This window comes from Rhinopithecus bieti, unplaced genomic scaffold, assembly GCF_001698545.2.
Source record: "Rhinopithecus bieti isolate Rb0 unplaced genomic scaffold, ASM169854v2 scaffold_2451, whole genome shotgun sequence".
NCBI lineage: Eukaryota > Metazoa > Chordata > Mammalia > Primates > Cercopithecidae > Rhinopithecus > Rhinopithecus bieti.
In genome coordinates, this window is record NW_016803687.1 from 397591 (window position 1) to 419898 (window position 22308).

Sequence of the window (22308 nt, forward strand, 5' to 3'; positions counted from 1 at the left end):
ATATAATATATACTTAAAAGTATACTTAAAAGTATACTTATTATACTTAAAATTGAAAATACTTAAAAGCGTTTCTTGGCTTCCTCCTCTTAACTCAAACTCAGCAAAATTTAAATATATTACCTATTCAAAGTCTGGCCAGTGGGCTCTCTGTTTTTATAACTCTACCTCCGTTAGTACTCTTACTATGAAGGTTTTTCTCCTCTTCACCCACTCAAATTTTAAGCAATTAAAAACTCAATCTTCATGTAAATCAAAACTATAATGAGATATCACCACACTCACCAAAATGGCTAAAATTAAAAAGACTGATAATGCCAAATGTTGATGAGGCTGTAGAGCTACTGGAACCCTCAAGTATTGCTGGTGGAAATGTAAAATAGCATAATCAGTTTGGAAAAGGTATGGCAATCTCTTATAAAGCTAAATATACTTCCATCCTACAACCCAGCAATTCCACTCCTAGGTATTTACCAGAGAGAATGAAAATGTATGTTTTCAAAAGATTTGTACAAAAATGTGTACAGTAGCTTTACTCATAATAATTCTAAATTGAAAACAGCCCAGATATATAACAACAGGAGAGTTGATAAACTATGGTTATATATGTACAATAAACTCCTACTTAGCAATAAAAAGAGATACTGACATGTACAACACTATGGATAAATTTCAAAAATATTATGCCAAGTTAAAGCAGACTTACACAAAAAAGCACATACTATATGGTCCCACTTATACAAAGTTCTAGAACAGATAAAACTAATCTATGGTAGAAAAAACAAACAAAACAGTTATTATTCTGTTGGAAGGTATGATGGATTAACTGAGAAGTGACATGAAGGAAATTTCTGGAGTGATGGGAATATCCTGTATTTTGATAGGAATTTGGATTACACAGGCATATATTATCATTAGTGTACTCATTGTACACCTAAGATTTGTGCATTTTGTTGTATGTACATTTTGTATCAAAAGAAGAAAAACTATAAACAAATTATGAATTCTAACTAATGATATGCATGTTGATTGATGGATGAGTATGTGACAAATCAAGTACAGTAAAATATTAATGGTAAGAAACTTGGTAGTAAGTATATGGGCATTGATTTAACATTCTTTCAAGTTTGCTGTATGCTTGAAAATTTCACAATAAATTATTGAAGGCCAAACTCTCTCTTTATTCTTGCACAAAATATCTCCTTGCTTATCACCAGGTAGACTCACAGGCCACAGGTAGCTGCTACCTTAGGGTAATGAGGTCCTGAGGAATGAAGCCTGGTTCACATTAATTTCCCAATTCAAAGCCAAGAGAAGCACTGTCCTCACATGGAAAGGGCAAGAGTTCTGGAATTAAAACTGTTTCATCAAATTTCAACTAAAATCTAATTTTGCTTTGAGGAGGGCTCTAGCCAGAGCATTTACTTCATGGAGGAAAGGCAGGGAGTTATTCCTAGGTATGACTTCACAACCTGTCTGCCTTTCTCTTCTCTCATGACAGCCCTTTCCTCTTTTAATTCCCTTCTTCTTACTAATCAAATATCCCTTACCATTAGTTTAATTACAATCACTTATAATTACAACATTGTCATGTGTTGTGCACGTGACAAGCAATATAATTTATTAATATATAAAGTCACTGAGTTGTTTTGTTGTTGGAAATACAGCTTTGTGGAAACCATCATGTCTTCCATATTTCAGACAAGACCTTAGAGATGAGCTAGGCTTCATTTACAGGCAATGTTCTGAGATGCAGAGACCTGACAGCCTGCTGAAGTCACACAGCAGTGCTGCGGCTCTGCATAGGCACTGTGCTCCTGAGTTCCTTGCTGCTCTTTTCTACAAATCTACTGCTTTTCCCAATGCCATGTACTCCCTATAAGTACTGGAAATTTCCTCTGAAACTTGGCTGGTCACCCTGGTGAGATACACACGTTTCCCTGACACTTGCATTTTAAGCCAGCACTCCTGCCCCTTTTTGTCATTTAATGTGCTTATGCAGCTGTTCCGATTTCCCCCTTTGTAACTAGAATTAGCTTTTGACAGAGTAGTTAAATTCCCAAAGTAGCATTTTCTTTCTTGCTGGGCTCTTTGTTGATTAGTCCCTGATTTCCCTTGTCCACAAGTGCTACCCATCAGCTGTGGACCGTGGAGAAACTATATGCGCTCTGGCAGCCCTAATGGCCTTACTGGGGCCAGAAAGCAGATCTTGACATATCAAGGTATTGACACAGCATACCCATACATTCAGGCCATGAGATTATTGAGCAGAACAAGGCCTGAGACTTGTTCATAAAGGAGCAGAGAAAGGCAGCCATGGTCGGAAAGCAGACATTTCACATAGATCCTGAAATGGCTCCAGTGAAGGCATGTGGACATTGACTTCCACCTGGCAGTCCTGAGTCCTTGTTGTCATTTGAGGCAATGAGGTAGCTGTTCTGATTTTCTACCATCACTAAAAAGTAGCCCTTGAACAAAAGAGTTAAATTCACAAGATACAGCAAGATAACTCATACCTCAATGCCTTAGAAAAGACAATGCTAGCATCATTTATTTTTATAATTTCCAAGCGCAAGTATCTATTCCACAAATGAGTCTAAAAATTACAAGAAATTAAGTAACATTTATATTAAAGCTCCAGCTAGTCAATAATCTTTGAGGCTTCTCTTTTCTTTGTTCATAATGGGGTAAGAATATAAGCTTGCATCTTTTACACGTTCAAGTGCACTTCATCTATTATTTTGAGGAAGTTGCCAAGGTCTGTTCCTTCTTTATTATGAAAACTATAACTTAATTTGCAAATACATATTGATAGTATATAAAATGATTTTTAAGAGCTCTTATTCCTGAGTCACACAATTTTGTGCTTGAATTCCAGTTTGCTCATGAACCTTATTGTCTTACGCCTTGTTTTTTTATTTGTAAACTGAGGATAATAATAACGTATGTCACAGAGATTTGTTTGAAGATTAACTTAAACATTGTTACAAAACAGCACAGCACCTGACATATAAGCTTTCAATAAATGTGAGAAATTTTATTATTTTTGATATTATTGTATTACTATCATTGGGCTAAACTTTTCTCCAACAATGTTTATATAATTACTTTTTTAAGTCAATCCTCATTTCTTCAAAATCACAGAGATAACTTCCTAATGCAGTTTGGGTAAATTGTCTTATTAAAATTCCTTTTATCCAAAACTAACCAACATGTTTGCAATTAATCAAATATTTTCATACATAGGATTCTTCATGTTATTAAACCCCCCAAAAGAAATAGTAAGTCATTATAAGTAATAAATGTTTTGCAATAAAGTTCATGAAGAGGTTGAAATGGTCATATTAAACTCATCTAAGACATGAGTGTAAATACTAACATTTCCATAGGAAAAAAATATATGAGTAGCTCTAATCCCAAATATTTCACTAGCCTAAAACATTTTCATACATTTCTTTTATCTTTAAAAAAACCTCATTTTTCATATATCATCAGCTTAACACAATTTTAATGATGGTTCATAAAACCAGATTTCTCTACTATTTTAGAGGTTCTACAGAGTTGCTCCAGTGAACCTCTGAAGTGAAGATACAAAAAGAAAATCCAGTTATGGAAACTATGACAGAGAATGAGCCATCTCTTAATTAGAATCATTGAGTAAGTATTTTCTGTATCCAAAAGCCCCAGGGGCTTAAAACATTTGTTTTCATAACCATAATAAAACAACTGGTCATACTCCCAGGGTTTCCATCCTTCCCATTAATAGGCTACATTTTCAGAGAGGCTTCACATAAATTTATTTAAAAGATAATCTTAAGCAAAGATGTGTGACCACATGGCTAAGGCCAACCCTGTATGTGTAATCAGAGTAAATGCCTGACAGGTGTAACAAAAGCCTCACCTCAGACACAACGGGACTCAGTTTAGCACATATTAATTAAGTACCTACTAAGTGCTAGATGCTGTTTTGATGCTAAATGTGCTAAAATAAGTAAGACTAGCTATTTCTGTCTTCCAAGTTCTTAACAATCTAGTGCCAGAAAAAATGTGTAAATAAATGCCTTGACAGTCAGTTAAGATGGGCACCGTGATAGAAGCCAACATAAACCACCAACACCCCCTACTGCTAGCTCACTAATGTGAATTTCCCTTTAAAAAAGATAAAGCTTTACACTGTATTATTGAAAATAATATTGAAAACAGAAATGTCCCAAGAGAAATAACACGTGAATGGAAGCCAGGCTAAGGCAGTGGTTTTAAATATGTGCTTCATTAATTTCATGTGCCTTGGGGCTGCTTCCTTCTTTCAATCAGAGAAGCTTAGATCTTATCTGATTTACATATTTGAGCTCTTCCTAAGTTTTATTTTGCAGAATTTCTTTGCTGAAAAGTAAACACACACCAGCTAAGCAAAAAACAAATAAAGGTCTGAATAACAGTGCATCTGTGGAAAGAACCTGCTTGTAAACAGGTTCAGATGGAGAGAAGGATTCGAGTGCCAAGAAGTGGGGAGAAGCTGTAGAGAGGAGAAGCTGAAGAGGAGAGAAGCTGGAACTAAGGCCATCAGTTCTAGGGTAAAGAGTTATGGAAGGTGGAAAGTAAGTAGAAGCTCTTTGGACAAAAACTTCAAATATAATAATTTATATTAATTTCATTACATGTAAGTGAAGAAAACACAAATTATTTCTAATTTCTTCCTAAAAAGAGTTAAAGAACCAAATAAAACCCAAATTTCAAGTGGCATCTGGTTATCATCTCCTAAAACACATATTCAACATGTTTTCCCATAATATATTCTTCATTAAGATTCAACTCTTCAGTTCTAAATTAAAGGCACTCTCTTAAATTGTCTCTTATTGACTCACTTTCCCCCTGCCTTATTCTCTGGTCTTCTTTAACAAAGTATCTTGCCTTCTTTGCACCAAGAAATGCTAATAAGTTTCATATATACCTCAGACAGATTTTACAGGGTACTGCCCAAAAATCTTTCTATGTTAGTATTTCTCAGACTGTGGTCAGGTTGCTAAGGAGATGTAGGGAAATGCCAAGCTCATAGCATCAAGGTCATGTGGGACTAGAGAATATTCCTCCTCCACTTCCTGGATCTTCCACCCTTTCTGACCTTCCCATCTTTAAAAATGTTCTGTGTTATCCAAATAAAAAGAGAGTTAAAGTGATCATCACAGAGCTCTGTTGGCAGCCCTGGGCAGATGCCAGCTGGCCTGTATCACATACTGTCAGGGGTAACAGGAGCCAAGAGGAAGTAGCAGAACAGTAATAACCTTAGCTCTATGTGTAGCACTATATCTTAGGATTGCTTGTATTTGTTGCCAAGTCTAGATTAACTCTAAAAGAAATATAATGTGTAATTAATAATAATGTATGGTATACCTGAAATTTGCTAAGAGAGATCTTAAGTAGTCTCATCACACCAGAAAAAAAGCTAACTATGTGAAGTAATAGATATTATAATTAGCTTGATAGTGGTAATAATTTTACAATGTGTATGTATGTTAACACACACGTTGCACACCTTAATATATATTCAATTTTTATTTGTGAATTATACCTCAATAAAGCTAGATCATACAGTGTAAACTGAATATGTAATTTATATGTAATTTAAATTTTTCTAGTAGACATACTAAAAAAGGTGAAATTAATTTGTATAACATAATTTTCATAGAATATTTTATTTAAATAAAATACATCTAAATATTACCATTTCAACATTAATCAACATTTAAAATGAATTAGATATTTTACATTCTTTTTTGTTCCATCTTCAAAACTCTATATGTATTTTGTTTGTAGTTACATACATCTCAACTCACATGCTAAATTTTTATCAGAACTACTTAATCTGTATTTACATTTTATAAAATCATCACTTGAAAAAATAGATTTACATGCCCAAATTTGTTCCAAACATGCTTAAAGGTTTTCCAATAACTGAATTATCAGTTTTTAATTTTAAATTAAAATTCATTAAATTTAAATTAAATATTCAGTTCCTTAGTTTCACCAGCCACATTTCAAAGACTTAATAACCCACGTGACAAGTGGATACCATATGGGACAGCACAATAAGTTAAAAGATCTCTCAAAATTGGTTATTTTAAATAAAGGGAATGGAATAAATCCTTTCAAGATGTGCCAACAAGTATAGTGCTCTGAGGGTCACTAATTAATAGAAAAGACTGGTTAAAACAGTTGGAGTGTTATGACTTGTATGTCAAGTTGTTAGGTAAGCATAGATACTCACATTTTGCCTTTTCAGGCGTAGCCTCTGCAGTAGTCATGAGGGGCAGTTAGGATGATCTTCTTTTTTAAAGTGTGAGCTCCAAGTCCTTAAACACAGTTACATTAAGTAATTCAGTGATGATAAATATTTATTTTTAGCTATTTCTTTTGCTCACTTATAGATAAATAGGGTGAATGATTAAAAATTTTTGTATGTCATTTCTGTGCTCTATAACCTTCAATGCCTTCCCCTCCAAAACACAGTAACAATAGCTAGCATTGGGTAGGGCTCTATAGTTTATCGAGTGCTCATATACACATTGCCTTACTGGATCTAAGCAACCTGATAGGAACTATTATTATGAATATTTGGCAGATGTGGATATTGGAGCTTAGAGAAGTAAAATAACTTGTCAAGGTAAGAAGCTATGTAGTGGCATGTGCAAAACTCAAATCCAGATGTTTGGGCTCAAGACCCCATGTCTCTGTGATTTCCTACTACTTTCTACTACTTGCTTTCTTACTACTTTCAACTAATATCCAGTTAATACCTGGCACATACGTTATACACTCCTGCCCTCAGCTTAGGTTTATGCCAGCCTTCCACTCAGAATGCCTTGACCTCTCATCTATATTTATCTATATCCTACCTGCCCTCAAAGCCTAGGTTCAAATCCTACCTCTTCCATGACGACCCAGCCTCTGTTCCTGTGATCTGTTCCTCTCTTAAATACAGTAGTTATGTTGTCCATGCCTCTCCCTATAAATTTATCAGATGCTGTCTGTGTACAGGGCTAAAAACACATAGAGTGATCAACATATACTATATCTATATTCCCAATTTAGTCCTATATATTCCCAGTTAGACTCCAAATGCCTTGAAAACAAAACTATACTTTATAAAAGTAGTTCTCAATGCTGGATGACTATCAGAATCACCTAAGGAGTTTTTAACCATATGCCTAGAGTGGGACCTAGGCATCTGCATTTTTTAAAGTTTCCCAGAATATTTAAATGTTCAGTTAGAGGAATGAAATCTGCCTTGTGCCTCATCCTTCATGGTTCCCAGCTCAGTGCATTGCATTCTGGAGGTGCTCAATAACGGGCTGATTAATGGGTTCATTAGCTGAGCCCTTGTACATTTGACATTATCATTACTTCGAAAGCATTATCCAAAATGTATCAAATGCTACCTCTATAGCCAAGGAGTCAGTTACACCAGTGCATACTACTATATGCTCAAATGGCTTTACAATTAGAAATGGGAATATTAAATGCTTTAGCAGAGTTCCATGGAGGCCCTTGTTCTAAGATTCTATGTTCAGTTGGCAGACTCCACTAACAAACTATGAGTTCAGAATTCAAAACCTATTAAATAATTTGGTAATTATTTCAGTAAATCTGTAAGCCAGCTTTGCCCTATGAAAGTCAGGACCCTGTAGCCTCACGCTCTTAGATAAAAGGCTACAACACTTTTCTTCAGCTTCTACCCAGAGGGGGGAAAATACCATTGCAGTTACAGTTTTAAAATAGCAAATCTGGAACATCCAGAAATGACTAAATCTCAAATTGTCAGCATCATCTCATGGGCTAGAGCACAGAACGTGTTACCTTGTCTGCCTAGTTCTGCAAATGAATTGGGATAAATTAAAATACTGCATCTCCCTCAGCAATTAACAATCAGAACTCATCTTCTGGTCTGGTTTAATTACTGTCTTCTTTATTTTTAAGTATAAAAAGGAAATAAAAGTGTTTTGTGCTCCATCATTTTCTTGTTTTAACCTCCATAGAAATGGACTCTTCTCTGAGTCTGTTGGCTCCTCCACCTTAATTCAGTGTGCCAGGAGTGTCAGCCTGCATTAAATTGGCTGGCAAGCAAGACATCCCACTGTCCTTTTAATGCAGAAAACTAGCCAAGCATCCTAAGGGGTGCTGGCATGGTAATGTCCCTGCAAACTTGAGGTGATAAGGGAGGACTCTGAGACAGGAGCTGGGAGTGTAGAAAGGCCATGAAGGATGGAATTGCTTAGAGATGGGCACAATGACGCAAAATTTCAGCAAACGGGGCCCTCTCCACTTTAAGTCTCCAGCAGACAGTTACGAGACGCTGAGTCCTTCCTAATGCATCCATCAATTAATAAAAGCCTATTTAGTGCCTGAGTTGTGCAAGGGACTTGCCATTTATTTCAGGAAAAAAAGCCAAAAACATAAGTCAAATTGTAAATAAAGATGCAAAAAACATGGAAAAAAGTATGCCAGATGTCATAAGGAAATACGTGAGCTTTGTGAAATAAGTGATATAAATCAGTGAGTACTATGAGTTCAAATGAAGACAACATCACCGAGGCCTGAGGTGACATAAAAGAGGGTTCAAGAAGAACTGAGCTACTTATACCTGGAAGGGTAAGCACAGGGTTAATCAGAACCAAATGCTAGCCAGTACACCCCTGTGGTACTGACTACCAGTCCTGAGTGGATCAGAATGGCTAACTTAAGAGCAGAGAAGGCAGGGAGGTGAGAGAAAGAGCACAAGCAAAGGCATGGAGGTGACAATACATGTAGTCTGGGGGACATCAAGTTGTGTGTCTATTTGATTGTAGCAGAGGGCTACATTTTATGCTGCTGAAATGGTAAAAGAACTGTTGAAAGTTTTTGAACAGGGCGTTGACATAACCAATGTTCTAGAATGTAACTTCCATAAAGGCAAAGATTCTGTTTTCCTCTCTGGAATCGTCCATGCCTTGAACAAAGCTTGGCATTTAGAAGGATCTCAAAAAGCATTTGCTATTTGTATAATCAGTAATTATGGCAACAGCATACTGGACAGGGATGGCCTACCTTCTCACATTTCCTTCAGCACATCTGTGAAAAAGTTCTTTCACCCTTTCTTTTACAGTAGATGCAACTTAAGGCTCTCTGAAACTGGGCTGCAGGAATGCTAAGGATTTCTAATTCCATTTCTACATGGATGAAAGACAAACAGAAGTAGAAACTATTTCCCTACCTTATCTTCTTAGCTTGACATTCCTAAAGTAGATGACTGATAAGACTTTAAGCCTGAGTGCAGTGGCTCAGTACGATAATCCCAGCACTTTGGGAAGCTGAGGAAGAAGGATTGCTTGAGCCTAGGTGTTCAACACAAGTCTGGACAACATGGTAAAACTCCTTCTCAACAAAGAATACAAAAATTAGCCAGGTGTGGTGCATTCACGTAGTCCCAGCTACTCTACTGGAGGCTGAGGTGGGAGGCTCAGTTGAGCCTGGGAGGTCAAGGCTGCAGTGAGCCATGATCATGCCATGGGAGGATCAGTTGAGCCTGGGAGGTCAAGGCTACAGGGAACCGTGATCATGCCACTGCATTCCAGCCTGGGCAACAGAGTGAGACTCTGTCTCAAAGAAAAGAAAAAGAAAAAGGAAAAGGAAAAGGAAAAGGAAAAGACAAGACAAGACTTTATCATGGCCCTTATAATTCAGTATTCTTTGGCAAAAAAAAAAATTAATTAATTAAAAAAATGCCTTATGATAATTAGGAGGATGCAGGGAAACAAGCCATGCTCCAGGGGTCTGGAAAGGCAGTTTCAGCAGTTGATGTTATAGCAAATGGAAGCCCTCATTTACTATCCCAAACTTTCTCCCCACTGTCCCTCTACCTCAATCCTCCCAACCCTGAATCCTACTTTCACCCTTCCCCATTTCTCTATCTTAGAAATTGTACCTATATCCACTTAGTTGCTCAAACCATAAATCTTTTCTTTCTCCTATATTTTTGTCTACCACATCCAGTTCATCAAGTCTTCTAGGTTTTTAACTAAAAAATACATCTGCTTCTCCCCATCTTCATCTCCCAGCCACAATCATTTGATTCTGGGACTGCTGAAATAGCTTCTTAACGGCTCTCTCAATTTCCACTCTTTCTCTGCCAATTTGTTCTCCACACAGCAGAACTCATCTTCTTAATTGTGTATCAGATTATATTATTTCCCTTCCATGGTTTCTGAACTTCATTTAAAATAAAACCTAACCTCTTGCCCTGAGCTCTTCTCTCTTATGAAACTGAGTTTATATGGGTGGCAAGCATAGGACTGGTATTGGTATTCCACAACTCCACACAGAACTGAGCCAGGAGGCTTAGTTTGACTTCTCTTGGACTTAGTTCTCTCATTTACAAGGTAAAATTTTAGGATGAGAAGATCTCTAAGACCCCATCAGTTTCTAAAACTCTATTATTCCATTGCTTTTGTGTACTATGCTAAAAAATATTTGGCCCCAAATCCAAGAAATCAACTGCATGGGCAAAAGTTCGTGCTTCCCTCCTGTCCTTCTCTACTTTACTCTGTGCTCTGTAACTCTGGAGCAGAATACCAATAAAAGCAGTCTAGACAGGCCACTTCTGGTCATGTCCCTAGTTGCAGGCCTTATCATGTGTCTCTCAAGCCTAGGCCACTAGGACCTCCCTCCCAGCTTTTGTCCTAGCCACCCTTCTCTGATAAGTATAAGCCCCCTTGCACTTTTCCTCTACTAAGTCAACAAGGACCTTTAGGTTATTTTCTGGATTTTCTTTCTGACTTCTGTCAAGTCTCCTGGTGTCTCTGACCAAATCATCAGATCTGCTAGCACCAAACAATAGGAATAAGAAAAGAGAAAGGAGAGCAGATAAAGAAAACCAAACAGAACAAGTCCCAATGAGGGCCAATATAACAGGGTCAATACTAGGCATCTAAAATGTGCAAAGTCATTGCTCTGTATATGAAGGATTGATTCCAAGACCCCTGTAGATGTCAAAATCTCAAGTCCCTTATGTAAAATGCCATAGTATTTGCATGTAACCTATGCATACCCTCCCATACAGTTTAAATCATCTCTAGATTATTTATAATGCCTAATGCAATGTAAATGCTATGCAAATAGTTCTAACACCATGTTGTTTAGGAAATAATGACAGTTAAAAAGTCTGCACATTCAGTACAGACACAATTGTCCATTTTTTAAAAATATTTTCAATCCATGTTTAGTTGAATCTATGTATGTGGAATCCATGGATACAGAGGTCCAACTACAGTAGATGAATAAGGAGAAGAAGAAATAAGGAGAATAAGAAACTTATAATTGCATAATTGAATTATAATCCAAACTTGTGAGAGGGCCATAAAATGAGTTGGAAAGAAGATACTCTATGAATTTATGATTAATATCAGGCTAGCTAGGAACCCAGGGACCACATGGAGCAGTGGGAAGCCCATGAAATTATACTCCTTTCCTGATGCAGAAACCTTCCTCTAAATCTCTAATTAACTCAGGTTAATATATTACCCAGAACCAGGAAGTGAGATGGAAGGAAAATAAATGAATCATTAGGATATCACTTTAGCCTACACAAAGCTCAGAGTCTAGGAGCACTGTGATGAGAGCAAACTTGGATTTCAATACTGATTCTGCCATTGCCAAAGTCATCTGAAGCAAACCAATTAATCTCTCTGAGTCCTACCTCCTTGTCTAGAAGCAAAATATTTAAAATAGACCCATAATATTAAAAACAGCAGCTTCAACTTATGTTTAAAGGAACTCATAAGTCTCAGAAGTCAATGAGAATAACTGGTGGAAAGCCTGGCTGCTCTGACTGAAGAGGATCTCATGGGCTCTCCCTGAACTGTCTGTCACTCCCGACTACCTCCCACCCATCTTCAACCCCAGCATTCCAGGTTCAGAGGCTATCCATCAATGACTTCAAAGGTACCTTCTGGATATAAGTTTTCACTATTTCATAAAATAGATGTTATGTTCTGTCCTTTTATGGGTATGCATGGACACTTACATTAATTAAGAGATCTCAAATATTCCCAGCTTTACATGAAATATTTAAATCTTTAAATCACAAAAAAGCAGTTATTAATACATTTCAGTTCTCAACTCATTAAAAAGGAGATGTTAATCTGAGAACACTCTCCCATTACACTTTAAAATTCTTACTCTTTTTGACTAAAATGCACTCTCTTTTTTTCACCTTTTGCCTCTATTAATGGGTAAAACCAACGATTCTGAGCCATATTCAACAAGCTATGGAGTTTTTCTGTGATTTTATTTTAGGATTTTGATACAGTTATGTATAAAATAGGATTTGGCAATACACGAACATGTACATTGAAGGTCACTGAAGATCAAAGCTTACCAACAGATGATGGGCTGGGGTTGGTGAGACAAGGCTATCATTCATAGTGGTTAAGTGGAGTAACTTGGGGGGAAAAAGGAAATGATCAATGTTAGATGGAGCCATACTTGACTAGAGATCAACTACTAGAATAAGTTGAAATACTGAATTTTAGTCTATGTATTATCCACAATTCTAAGCACAAATATACCTTACAATATAAACAACTTTTACAAATCAATGAAAAAGACAGGCAGTTGAATATAAAAATAGGCAACCAAATGGAAAAGAAGCATGTGAACAGATATTCATTCAAAACTCATTCATCAACCAGGAAACACAAATAAAACCACGACCATCACACACACCCAAAATAATGGCTTCTTAAAAAATATCAAATGTTGAGAAAGATATAGAACTACTGAAATATTCACACACTGCCTGTTGCAGTGTTAATTGGTAATCTTCAGGAAACTATTTGGTATTATCTTTAAAAATTGAATCCATAACTATGACCCAAACCTCAGACTCCCAACAGAAAGGCTTATGATGTGTAGCAAAAGGCACATATAAGAATGATCATAGCAGTGCTATTTGTAACAGCTAAAAACTAGAAGCAATCCAAATGTCCATTGACAGTAGAATAGATAATTTGCATTTTATTTATACAATGGAATATTTCACATCAGTGAAAATAAACTGCTATACTCAATGATATAGTATATTCTCACATATATTACTTGGAAAGAAGCCAGCATAAAGAGGATATAATCTATGTTTTTAACAATATAAAGTTTGAAAACAGGCAAAACTTACTAATGACAATAGGAAACAGGATAATGGTGATCTGTGAGGAAAGAATGCAGGGTCTGAGGTGAGGAGCACAAGGAAGGCCTCTGGAATACCCTCTAGAGGGTGGGCATTTCTTTATCAGAGGGTGGTTATAGAGATGTGTTCACTTCGTCAATATTCATTGAGCTACATACAGGAATTGTGCACTTTTCTGATTATATGTTATAAATCAATTACAATTTACTTAACAATAATTATATACACTTTATTAATGTTTCAGTATAACCTATTAGAACCCTGAAAATACTACCCTAGTCATTACAGGTAGTTCCATTTCTCTTCTTACACTCACTCAAAAGAAATATGAAGCATAGAGCTTTGGTACAAGCCACCAAGATCTGTGCTGGATTGTAAGCCCCACCAGGGCAGGAACTAGTTGTTTAAATTTCTTTTGTCTCCCATAAGACTGAGCACATGACTACCCAAGTAATAAAACTCTATAAAAACTGTCGATTTGAATTCCTGCAAAGAAGTCCTAAAGCATTAGCATTACAGTCTTCTTAGTTTTCTCAGAGTTCCTAATATTTATTTGGAAATCCCACTACTACTGAAATGTATGTAAAACCTGTCATGAATTTTTGTACTGTGAATAGTGGGCTTTGCTTATTCAATTATTTCCCTCTTGTTATCTTGATAAGATTTTGATAGGAAGACCATAATTATCCAATGAGGGGCTAAGTACTTTGATTCAAAGCGAGTGGTAAAGAAACAAACACACACACACCAAAAACTGGTTTCAGAAAAGTTCACATCATTCCCCATTTTTCCTACCTGAAATTCCCATTCAGTCATTGAATACAACCCTCATATGCAAGAGAAAGGCAGAGGTGGGGTTAATAGACTGAGGCTTTTCTTGAACAAAATGTTAAAATATTAGAAGCTATGTCTTATTGTAAATTTTATTTCCGGGGAATTTCAGTTAGAAATGTATCTGTTAGGGCACATATGTCCAAGAACAAAAAAGGTAATAAGAGCCTTCTTCCCTTAGCACTCTACTATATCAGAAATGATTTCAAAATATTTTATGAAGAGTCCCATATCAATACATGCAGTTATGCCTTCACTGATAATTGTGGCATGTTATGACTGTTTTTCTTGTGATTTTCACAGATTAAAACAGTGCTGTTATAAAAGTACATTCTCCCAGTTATTAATCTCACATGCCTTAAATAGAAGCCATTAACATTTTATAAATAACAATAAAGAGAGAAAATTTATAAAGCATTCCCCGCTGAGATGTTTGGGACACTATGTTAACAGTTAAAGACAACAATGAAAACACCATAAAGTTAATTACAACAAATGAAATACAATAAATTAAAGGCCAAAACTGTTCAACTGTTTCAATAGAATTAGGCTGCACTCAGAAATAGTGATGTTAAAGAGCAAAATCTAGAAATTTGAGCAAATCGTGAAATATTGCAGAATTCTGGCTTATATTTTCTGTTTTCTTTTTTATCTCTACAACCTTATAAAAACTAGCTAATATTTACAACGTCTGAAATGGTTTTGGAGTGTTTATATGTAAGGGACAGTTTCAAGGAAAACAACTTTAAAATTGAAAACAGTCTTGGGAGTTGTCTTGTTTAGCCTCTCATTTTACAGGGGAGGGAAGAGCAACATAGGGATATAAGCAATTTCAGCTTAACACTGGATTTGTGAATGAACTGGAACCAGAATATGGGTTTCCTGATTCCTAATGAAGCAAGAATCCCCCTGATGAAATTCCAGGATTTTCCCCTCCGTGAATTTCCCCTCCGTGAATTCTTTCTTTACCTTCTGCTCTCTGACTCAACTCTCTTATTCTACGTTGTTCTAACAGAGACAGTATGACGTCATGCTGAAGAGCACGGACTTGCTCAGATGGGACTGGGTTCAAGCCCAGGCTTCATCACTTCCTAATCAACAGCCTTAGGCCTTGAGTAATCAATTCATTCCAGTCTGTCTGAGATTTTCCCAGCTTTAAAACTGAAGGTCCTGAATCCTGGGAGCTGCACAGTCCCAGAAATTAGGATGGCAATTTTCTTAACCCTCATAGACTAAGCTCTTTCATCTGTAATAATCATTATATAATCTTCATATCTCACAGGGCTACTGCGAGACCAAATGAATGAATGTCTGAAAACATTTAGTACAGGTCTACACCTGGTCCATTCAGTAAGTACTTGTTTCCATATTTGTTAGTTCTTATTGGATCTTATTCTATATTGGAAACGTAAATTTGAGAGCAGTTTAAACCAGATATTATATGTAAAACCAAGAGAGAGAGTGAGTTCTCTGAGAAACAGGGCAAGCAGCAGACTCAGAGAGGGTGGGAATAGCATAGAAAAAACAGAGAACATAAAGGATGGCGAGTGCCTCAAGGCCATATTCGTCAACATCATCAAAGAAGAAAAGAAGGAAATTCTAGGGACATGATATGAGTGGAAGAACTTAGTAATAAACTCTACTCTTGAGTCTATAAATACGTGTGGATTCTGTAAAGAATTAAAACAAAAGTAAGAAAGAGAAAGGATAAGAGATCAATAGGTATAATATTTTGCGTACTACATGGGTGACTTTAGAAACATGAAGAGTCCCCAAGAAAGCAAATATTGTTCACAATTAACACATCATGGATGCATACATTACCATGTCTAGCATTCACATCTTTCTAGGAAAAAAAAAAAAAATCCCTGGGAGGAATAACACATTGAGTAACTATTATCAAAGCACCTATCTTTTTCTCATTGATATCTGGCTGAAAGGCCAGGCACAGGTGACTCACGCCTATAATCCCACCACTTTAGGAGGCCGAGGAAGGTGGATCACCCGATGTCAGGAGTTTGAGACCAGCCTGGCCAACATGGTGAAACCCCATCTCTACTAAAAATACAAAAATTAGCCAGGCATGATGGCACGCACCTGTAATCCCAGCTACTCAGGGGGCTGAGGTAGGAGAATTCCTTGAACCTGGGAGGCAGAGGTTGCAGTGAGCCGAGATCATGCCACTGCACCCCAGCGTGAGTAACAGAACAAGACTGTCTAAAAAAAAAAAAAGACTGAAAGTTTTTCCCTAAGGAATGAGACAAGCATAAATAGGGTAGGGATGTACTTTTAGTCATCTTCAAGGGCTAGAAATAGAAAATAAATACAGAGGGGTGATGGGACTGAAGCTGTGGATGCTGTCCCCAGGTCCCAGAAGCAGGTAGAGGCAACCTGGAGTTCAGCTCCAGTGTAGTAACAAGAACTCAGAATAATTCTCACACGACGTAGGGGATCACAGCCAGGCTCTGCTAAAAATGACTAGCTGAAAAGAGGTAGAAATGCAACTTCCCACTGGTGCTTGATACAGGGGGTTATCACAAGCTCCATGTATGGAGAGGGAGAGGAGACAGACATGTCTCATCACCACGCCCAAGCCACACCACCACTGGCTCAGAAACAGGTTTGAAATATCACTATCAAAGGGGCAGGAGCCCCAAGGAACCAATGTAAGATCTGGTTCTGGACTGGGAACCCAGTGGCAACTACAAAACTGTGAATCAGAAAGTGGTGAGCATTAGAAGTAAATAAAACATAAAAAATAATAAAACTTACTACTCTACATAAGCCTGAAAATTTATTATGAAATAATTTAAAAATCATTAAATAAAAAAAAAATAAAAATTATTAAACATATGTCCAAAACTAACACTAGGAAAGACAGCTAATAAGATCAGTAAGATCAACAGTTGGAAAAGTAATTACTGCATAGGAAATGAAAACAAAATATGAAAAAGAATTTTAAATAAGTAGGTTAAGACTCTACCAAGAGACAGAGGAGGAAATAATGCCTCTAAAAAAGAATATAAAAATATGAAACAAAATAGCCAGAAACAAAATAGAGATATGAAATAGAACAAGTTGGAATCCTTTAAATAAAAATATATTCTTTCAAAAATTATATAAGCTTGATATACAGAATAAAATCTGGATTGGACACAGTATAAGAGAATCAGTGAGCTAGAAGATAACACTAAGGAGTTTCCCAAAAGTTGATGAAACGAGATAGAGAAGGAAAGATGAAATAACAATGAAAAGATATAAAGGAAAAATTGAAAGATTCCAACATGTGTATAAAGGAAGTTCTGGAGGGGGGGTGGGAAATAGAGGAAAAGCAATATTTGAAGTACCATATTGAAAAATGACATGAATGAGATTAAAAGTACATTCCAGATGCCAAGAAAGAATAACAATAAATCCACACCCAGACACTTCCTAGTAGTATCAGAAATGAAGAAAAAAAGAGTCATCTAAGCTGATTATCTCCAATTTCTCTCTTCCCATTCTCTTTTGAACTGGCTCTCACCAGGCTTTTGCTCTTGCTACTTTATCTAAACTGCTTCTAGTGAACTCTGTGATGCACTACTCAGAGGCCCCTAAAGAACTTATTACCCAGCTGCGAGCAATGCTACCAGACTACAGTCCACAGCTGTGCCCTTCAGAATTGCCCTGGCTGAGGAGTCACATAGTTACCTTACAGGGCAGTCCAGTATCAGTGACTAGTCAAATAGGGTTTATGCAAACTCAGGTAACTTGTCCCAACTCAGGACAACTCTGAAGGGTCAACTCAACATCAAAGCCCCCCAACCCCCACACCGTCAGTAGTCTTCACTACACTGCATCGCAACTCAATTTCTCCCTCTGACAATTCCTGCTTTCTTCCCTTTCGAAATCCAGAGATGGCTATTTCAAGAGTACTAATTAACAAACATCTCTCTCATCTCCATGTCAGAGTGTCTTTCTGGGGAATGCAACCTGCCATTCATGGATCAAGGTCGCCAATAACCTTCATGCTGTTAAATCGAATTTGTCAATCTTAGTCCTCATCTTAGCAGCTGACCTGTTAACAGCATTTTACGTATTTTATCACTGTCTCCTTCTTGAAATATTTTCTTCATTTAGCTTCCAGGGATTTCCAGTGTCCTAGATTTTCTGTTACCTTCTCTTACTTCCTTTTCAGTCTCTTATGCTAGTTCCTTCTCATCTCATTGACCTCAACATATTAGAATGTCCCAAGGCTCAGGCCTTGAATCTCTTTTCTTTTCCAACACGTACATTTATTTTGTGATTTAGTCCCGGTTCATGGCTTTCAATACCATCTCTATGTTGATAACTGGCAAACAGATATTTTTATACTGGGCCTCTCCCCTTGGCTATCTCACATCTTCATTTGGATGTCACCAAGTCATCTCAAATTTTATACATCAAAACAGTTTCTGATCCTATTCTGATGATTTCCCCCTTAGCAAATGACATCTCCACTCTTCCAGTTACTGAGGCCAGACACTCATCCTTGGCTATTCTCTGTTTTGTACATCCCACATCCTATTCATTAGCTAATCCCGTCAGCTCTACCTTCAAACTATATTCAGAAGCTGATAGCTTCACAACACCTTTACTATTAACACTCTAGCTGAAACCACTGTTCTCTCTTATCTGAATTATTAGAATAGCCTCCTAAGTGGCCTAGTTCTACTTCCTGCCCCTATCCATGACCTACACCCAACCCAGCAACCAGAGTTATTCAAATAAAACACAAGTCAGACAATATCCTCCATTCAAAAGCTATTGATGCCTTCCAGCAACAATGGGGTAAATACAGAAGTCACCATGTCCCCATGCACCCCTACATTATCTGTGGCTAGCTGACCTCATTTTCCCTCCAGCCCCTCACTCCCTCTCCTGGTGTCATACAGCTTTCTTTCCCAGCTGCTCTGGTCAAACTAGGCTTGCCCCCACCTGAAGATATTTGCCTGAAATGTTCTTTTGTCAGATTCACAAGGTACCAACACTTCACTTCTCCCAGGTGTGTACTTAAATACACCGTCTCCATGAGGCCTTCACCAGCCACCCATTCATGATCGCAACCCTCCCTAAATCCTTCCTAATTTATTTTCCTCCTTTACACTAACAGTATTTAACATACAATATATATACTCATTTATTATCTGTCTCTATATGACAGAGACTGTTAGTTGATTCCCAAATGTATTTTCTCTTCCTCCTGGACCCATAGCTGGACTACTTTTTCCAGGTGCCCTTGAAGTTAAAGTGTGGCAAGTGACTTACTTCTGGCCACAAGAAAAAATGTGGTCAAAGTAAGTGCTCCTTGCAAGCCTGGTGCCTAAATACCCTCCATGCAATCCTCTATGCTCTTTTCCCTCCCTGTCTGCTGGAAAGGAGGTAACCCTAGGACACCATTGGTACCAAACTCCAAATGTAAAAGATGGCAGAGTCACATAGCAGAATAAGAAGACTGTGTCTTTTAATAATTGTTTGGAGGAGAGCTGTCTAACTGAGACAGTTTGATGAATAAAAAATAAAATCTCAAGTAACCAAGCTACTGATAATTAGGAGTTTAATTTATTATAGCATCTAGGTTTCTTAGCTTATATATTCACTCCCTAGACTGCAAGGTTAATGAATGCTGGGATTTTTTACTGCTTTGTTCACTGATGTATCCCCTGTGCCTACAACACTAACTGGAAATCAATAAATATTTGAAGAATAATGAATAAAAAAATTCTCACATAGAGAAAAGATAGGCTATCTAGAAAAGGATGGCAACTTTGATAAAAAGAACTCTTGGCAGCAGTGATAATTAACAGAAGACAATGTTTTAAAACATCTGGGTGAAAATACAAATAAATATAAAATTCTAAATCAATCTAAACTGTCATGCAAAATTGAGAACCAAATAAAGACTTTCCAAAATACTAAGTCTAAGAAATCATACAACACACCCAAACACATAGATCCTCAAAAGTACTGCTAAAAAATAAGCTTCACAGGAAGAAAAATAAATGAACTCAAAAGAATGAATGGAACACAAGAAAAAAAATAGTAAGCCCAGAAATTGATGTTTATAACTATGCTAATAAATATGTTTATCTTCATAAATTTAAATAGCTATTACCCACAAAAACTTAAAAGAGCAATCAGTGTGGATTTTTTCACGTAGAACTAAAATTTTAAGTTCAACAACCAAGAAGGGGGAAAGAAGGCACAGAAAGGAGGAGTTAGTGAATTAATGGTTCCAGGTCCTTAGCTTGTTTAAGAAGAGGATAAATAGACCGAACAACGTTTAAAGAAAAAGTTAGAGACAAATATTTCCATAGAAATGTTAAAGGTAACATTTAATAGAATAGAAATATAATGTATAACTCCCAAACCACCAGAGAACTCACATAGTAATTTTTGAAAATGCTATCAAGCTAAATAAGGCCAAAGATGAGGAAAAAAAAAAAAAAGGAAAAGGAAGATAAGCAAAAGCCTAAATTAAGATGTCAACAAAATATAAATTAATAAGTACAATAAGATAAACAGATTCTATTCATCTATCAATAGAGATTATCAAATAAGATAATACAAATACAATTCAGCTCAATTTAGCTATAAAAGACATATTTAAAACCAAAGAACATAGAAAGGTTGAAAATTCCTGAGAAAATAAATACCAAGAAATAATAACAAAAAATTTTGTAGCAATAATGTTATCAAATAAAATAGACATTGGTTGAAAAATTATTAATAGGGATAAATAGGTATACCAAATTATGATTAAGGGAACAACAGTTCAAGAAGATAGGGAGAACATGAATTCATATGTACCTAACAAAATAGTTCCAAACTTTTTAGCACACACAAATTAGAAAGAATTTAGATCTAGTATTAGATATATTCCTGATATTATGTGTGTGTGTGTGTGTGTGTATTTCTGCAGAGAAAATACTCATTCTTCTTAAATACATGTGGGGCATTTACAAAAAGTGTTCACATTGTAAGTCACATGAAATGTCTCAATAAATGTTAAATGTTTGAATAATACAATTGTTAAAAATGAACAACAATGATAGCTTATTAAAACATACTCCTGAATAACTCATTGATTAAACCATAGATCAATAGCCAACACAACAAGACAAAGTTTGAAGACTGGCACTACCTTATTTCAAGTCTTAATATAAAGCTACAGTAATCAGGACAATGTGTTATTAGTAAAAGAATAAAAAAGTAGATAAATGGAACAGACTGGATAGCCCAGAAATACATCTACATATAGTCAGCTGATCTGTGACAAAGGAGCTTTTGTAGCAATAATGTTATCAGACAAAATAGCCATTAGATGAAAAATTATTAATAGGGGTAAATAGGGATCGATGGACAAAAGACAGTCATTTCAACAAATGGTATGGAACAACTGGACATCCAGATACAAAAAACAAAGAATCTAAACACAAACCTTAAACCCTTCTCAAAAACTAACTCAAAATGGATCACAAACCTAAATGTAAAATGCAAAACTATAAAACCCCTAGACAATAATAGGAGAAAAATCTAGATAACTTGGTTTGGTGATGACTTATTAAAATATGACACCAAAGTTATTATTCATGAAAAAATAATTGACTTGAGCTATATTTTATTATAATAAAAACTTCTGCTCTGTGAAAGACACTGTCTTGAGAATGAGAAGACAAGTCACAGACTGGGAGAAAATACTTGCAAAATATATATCTGATAGAGAACTGTTATTTAAAATATACAAAGAATTCTCAAAACTCAACAATAAGAAAACAATCTGATTTTTAAATGGGCCAAATATTTTAACAGACACTTCACCAAAGAATATAAATGAAAAGATGCTTCACATTATGCCTCACCAGGGAAATGCAAATTAAAACAATGAGATACCACCACACACTTACTAGAATGGCCAAAATCTAGAACACTGACCACATCAAATGCTGACAGGATGTAGAGCAACAGGAACTCACTCATTGCTAGTGGGAATGCGAAATGATACAGCCACTCTGGAGGGCAATTTGTCAGTTTCTTACAAAACTAAACATGCTTTGACCATGTATTCCAGCTATAGCACTCCTTAGTATTTACTCAAAGAGTTTAAAACATGTCCACATAAAAGCCTGCATATGAATGTTCATAGTAACTTTATCATAATTGCTAAAACAGAAGCAACCACAATATCCTTCAGTAGAATGGATTATTATTCAGTGCTAAAAATAAACGAGTTATCAAGCCAT

The 22308-nt window shown here is 36.3% G+C and overlaps 1 protein-coding gene across 1 annotated transcript in view; it reads right to left on the minus strand.

Annotated features, from left to right (window-relative positions):
- LOC108514446 (uncharacterized) overlaps positions 1-12475 on the minus strand; it is a 191047-nt gene extending 178572 nt beyond the window's left edge. The window contains exons 1-2 of the mRNA XM_017850721.1: positions 12410-12475; positions 6266-6350 (exon numbers count right to left, since the gene is read on the minus strand). Coding sequence (XP_017706210.1) covers positions 6266-6302 — 37 coding nt within the window. The 5' untranslated portion in view covers positions 6303-6350; positions 12410-12475. The remainder of the gene's footprint in view (positions 1-6265; positions 6351-12409) is intronic.
- Positions 12476-22308: the final 9833 nt, after the last annotated feature.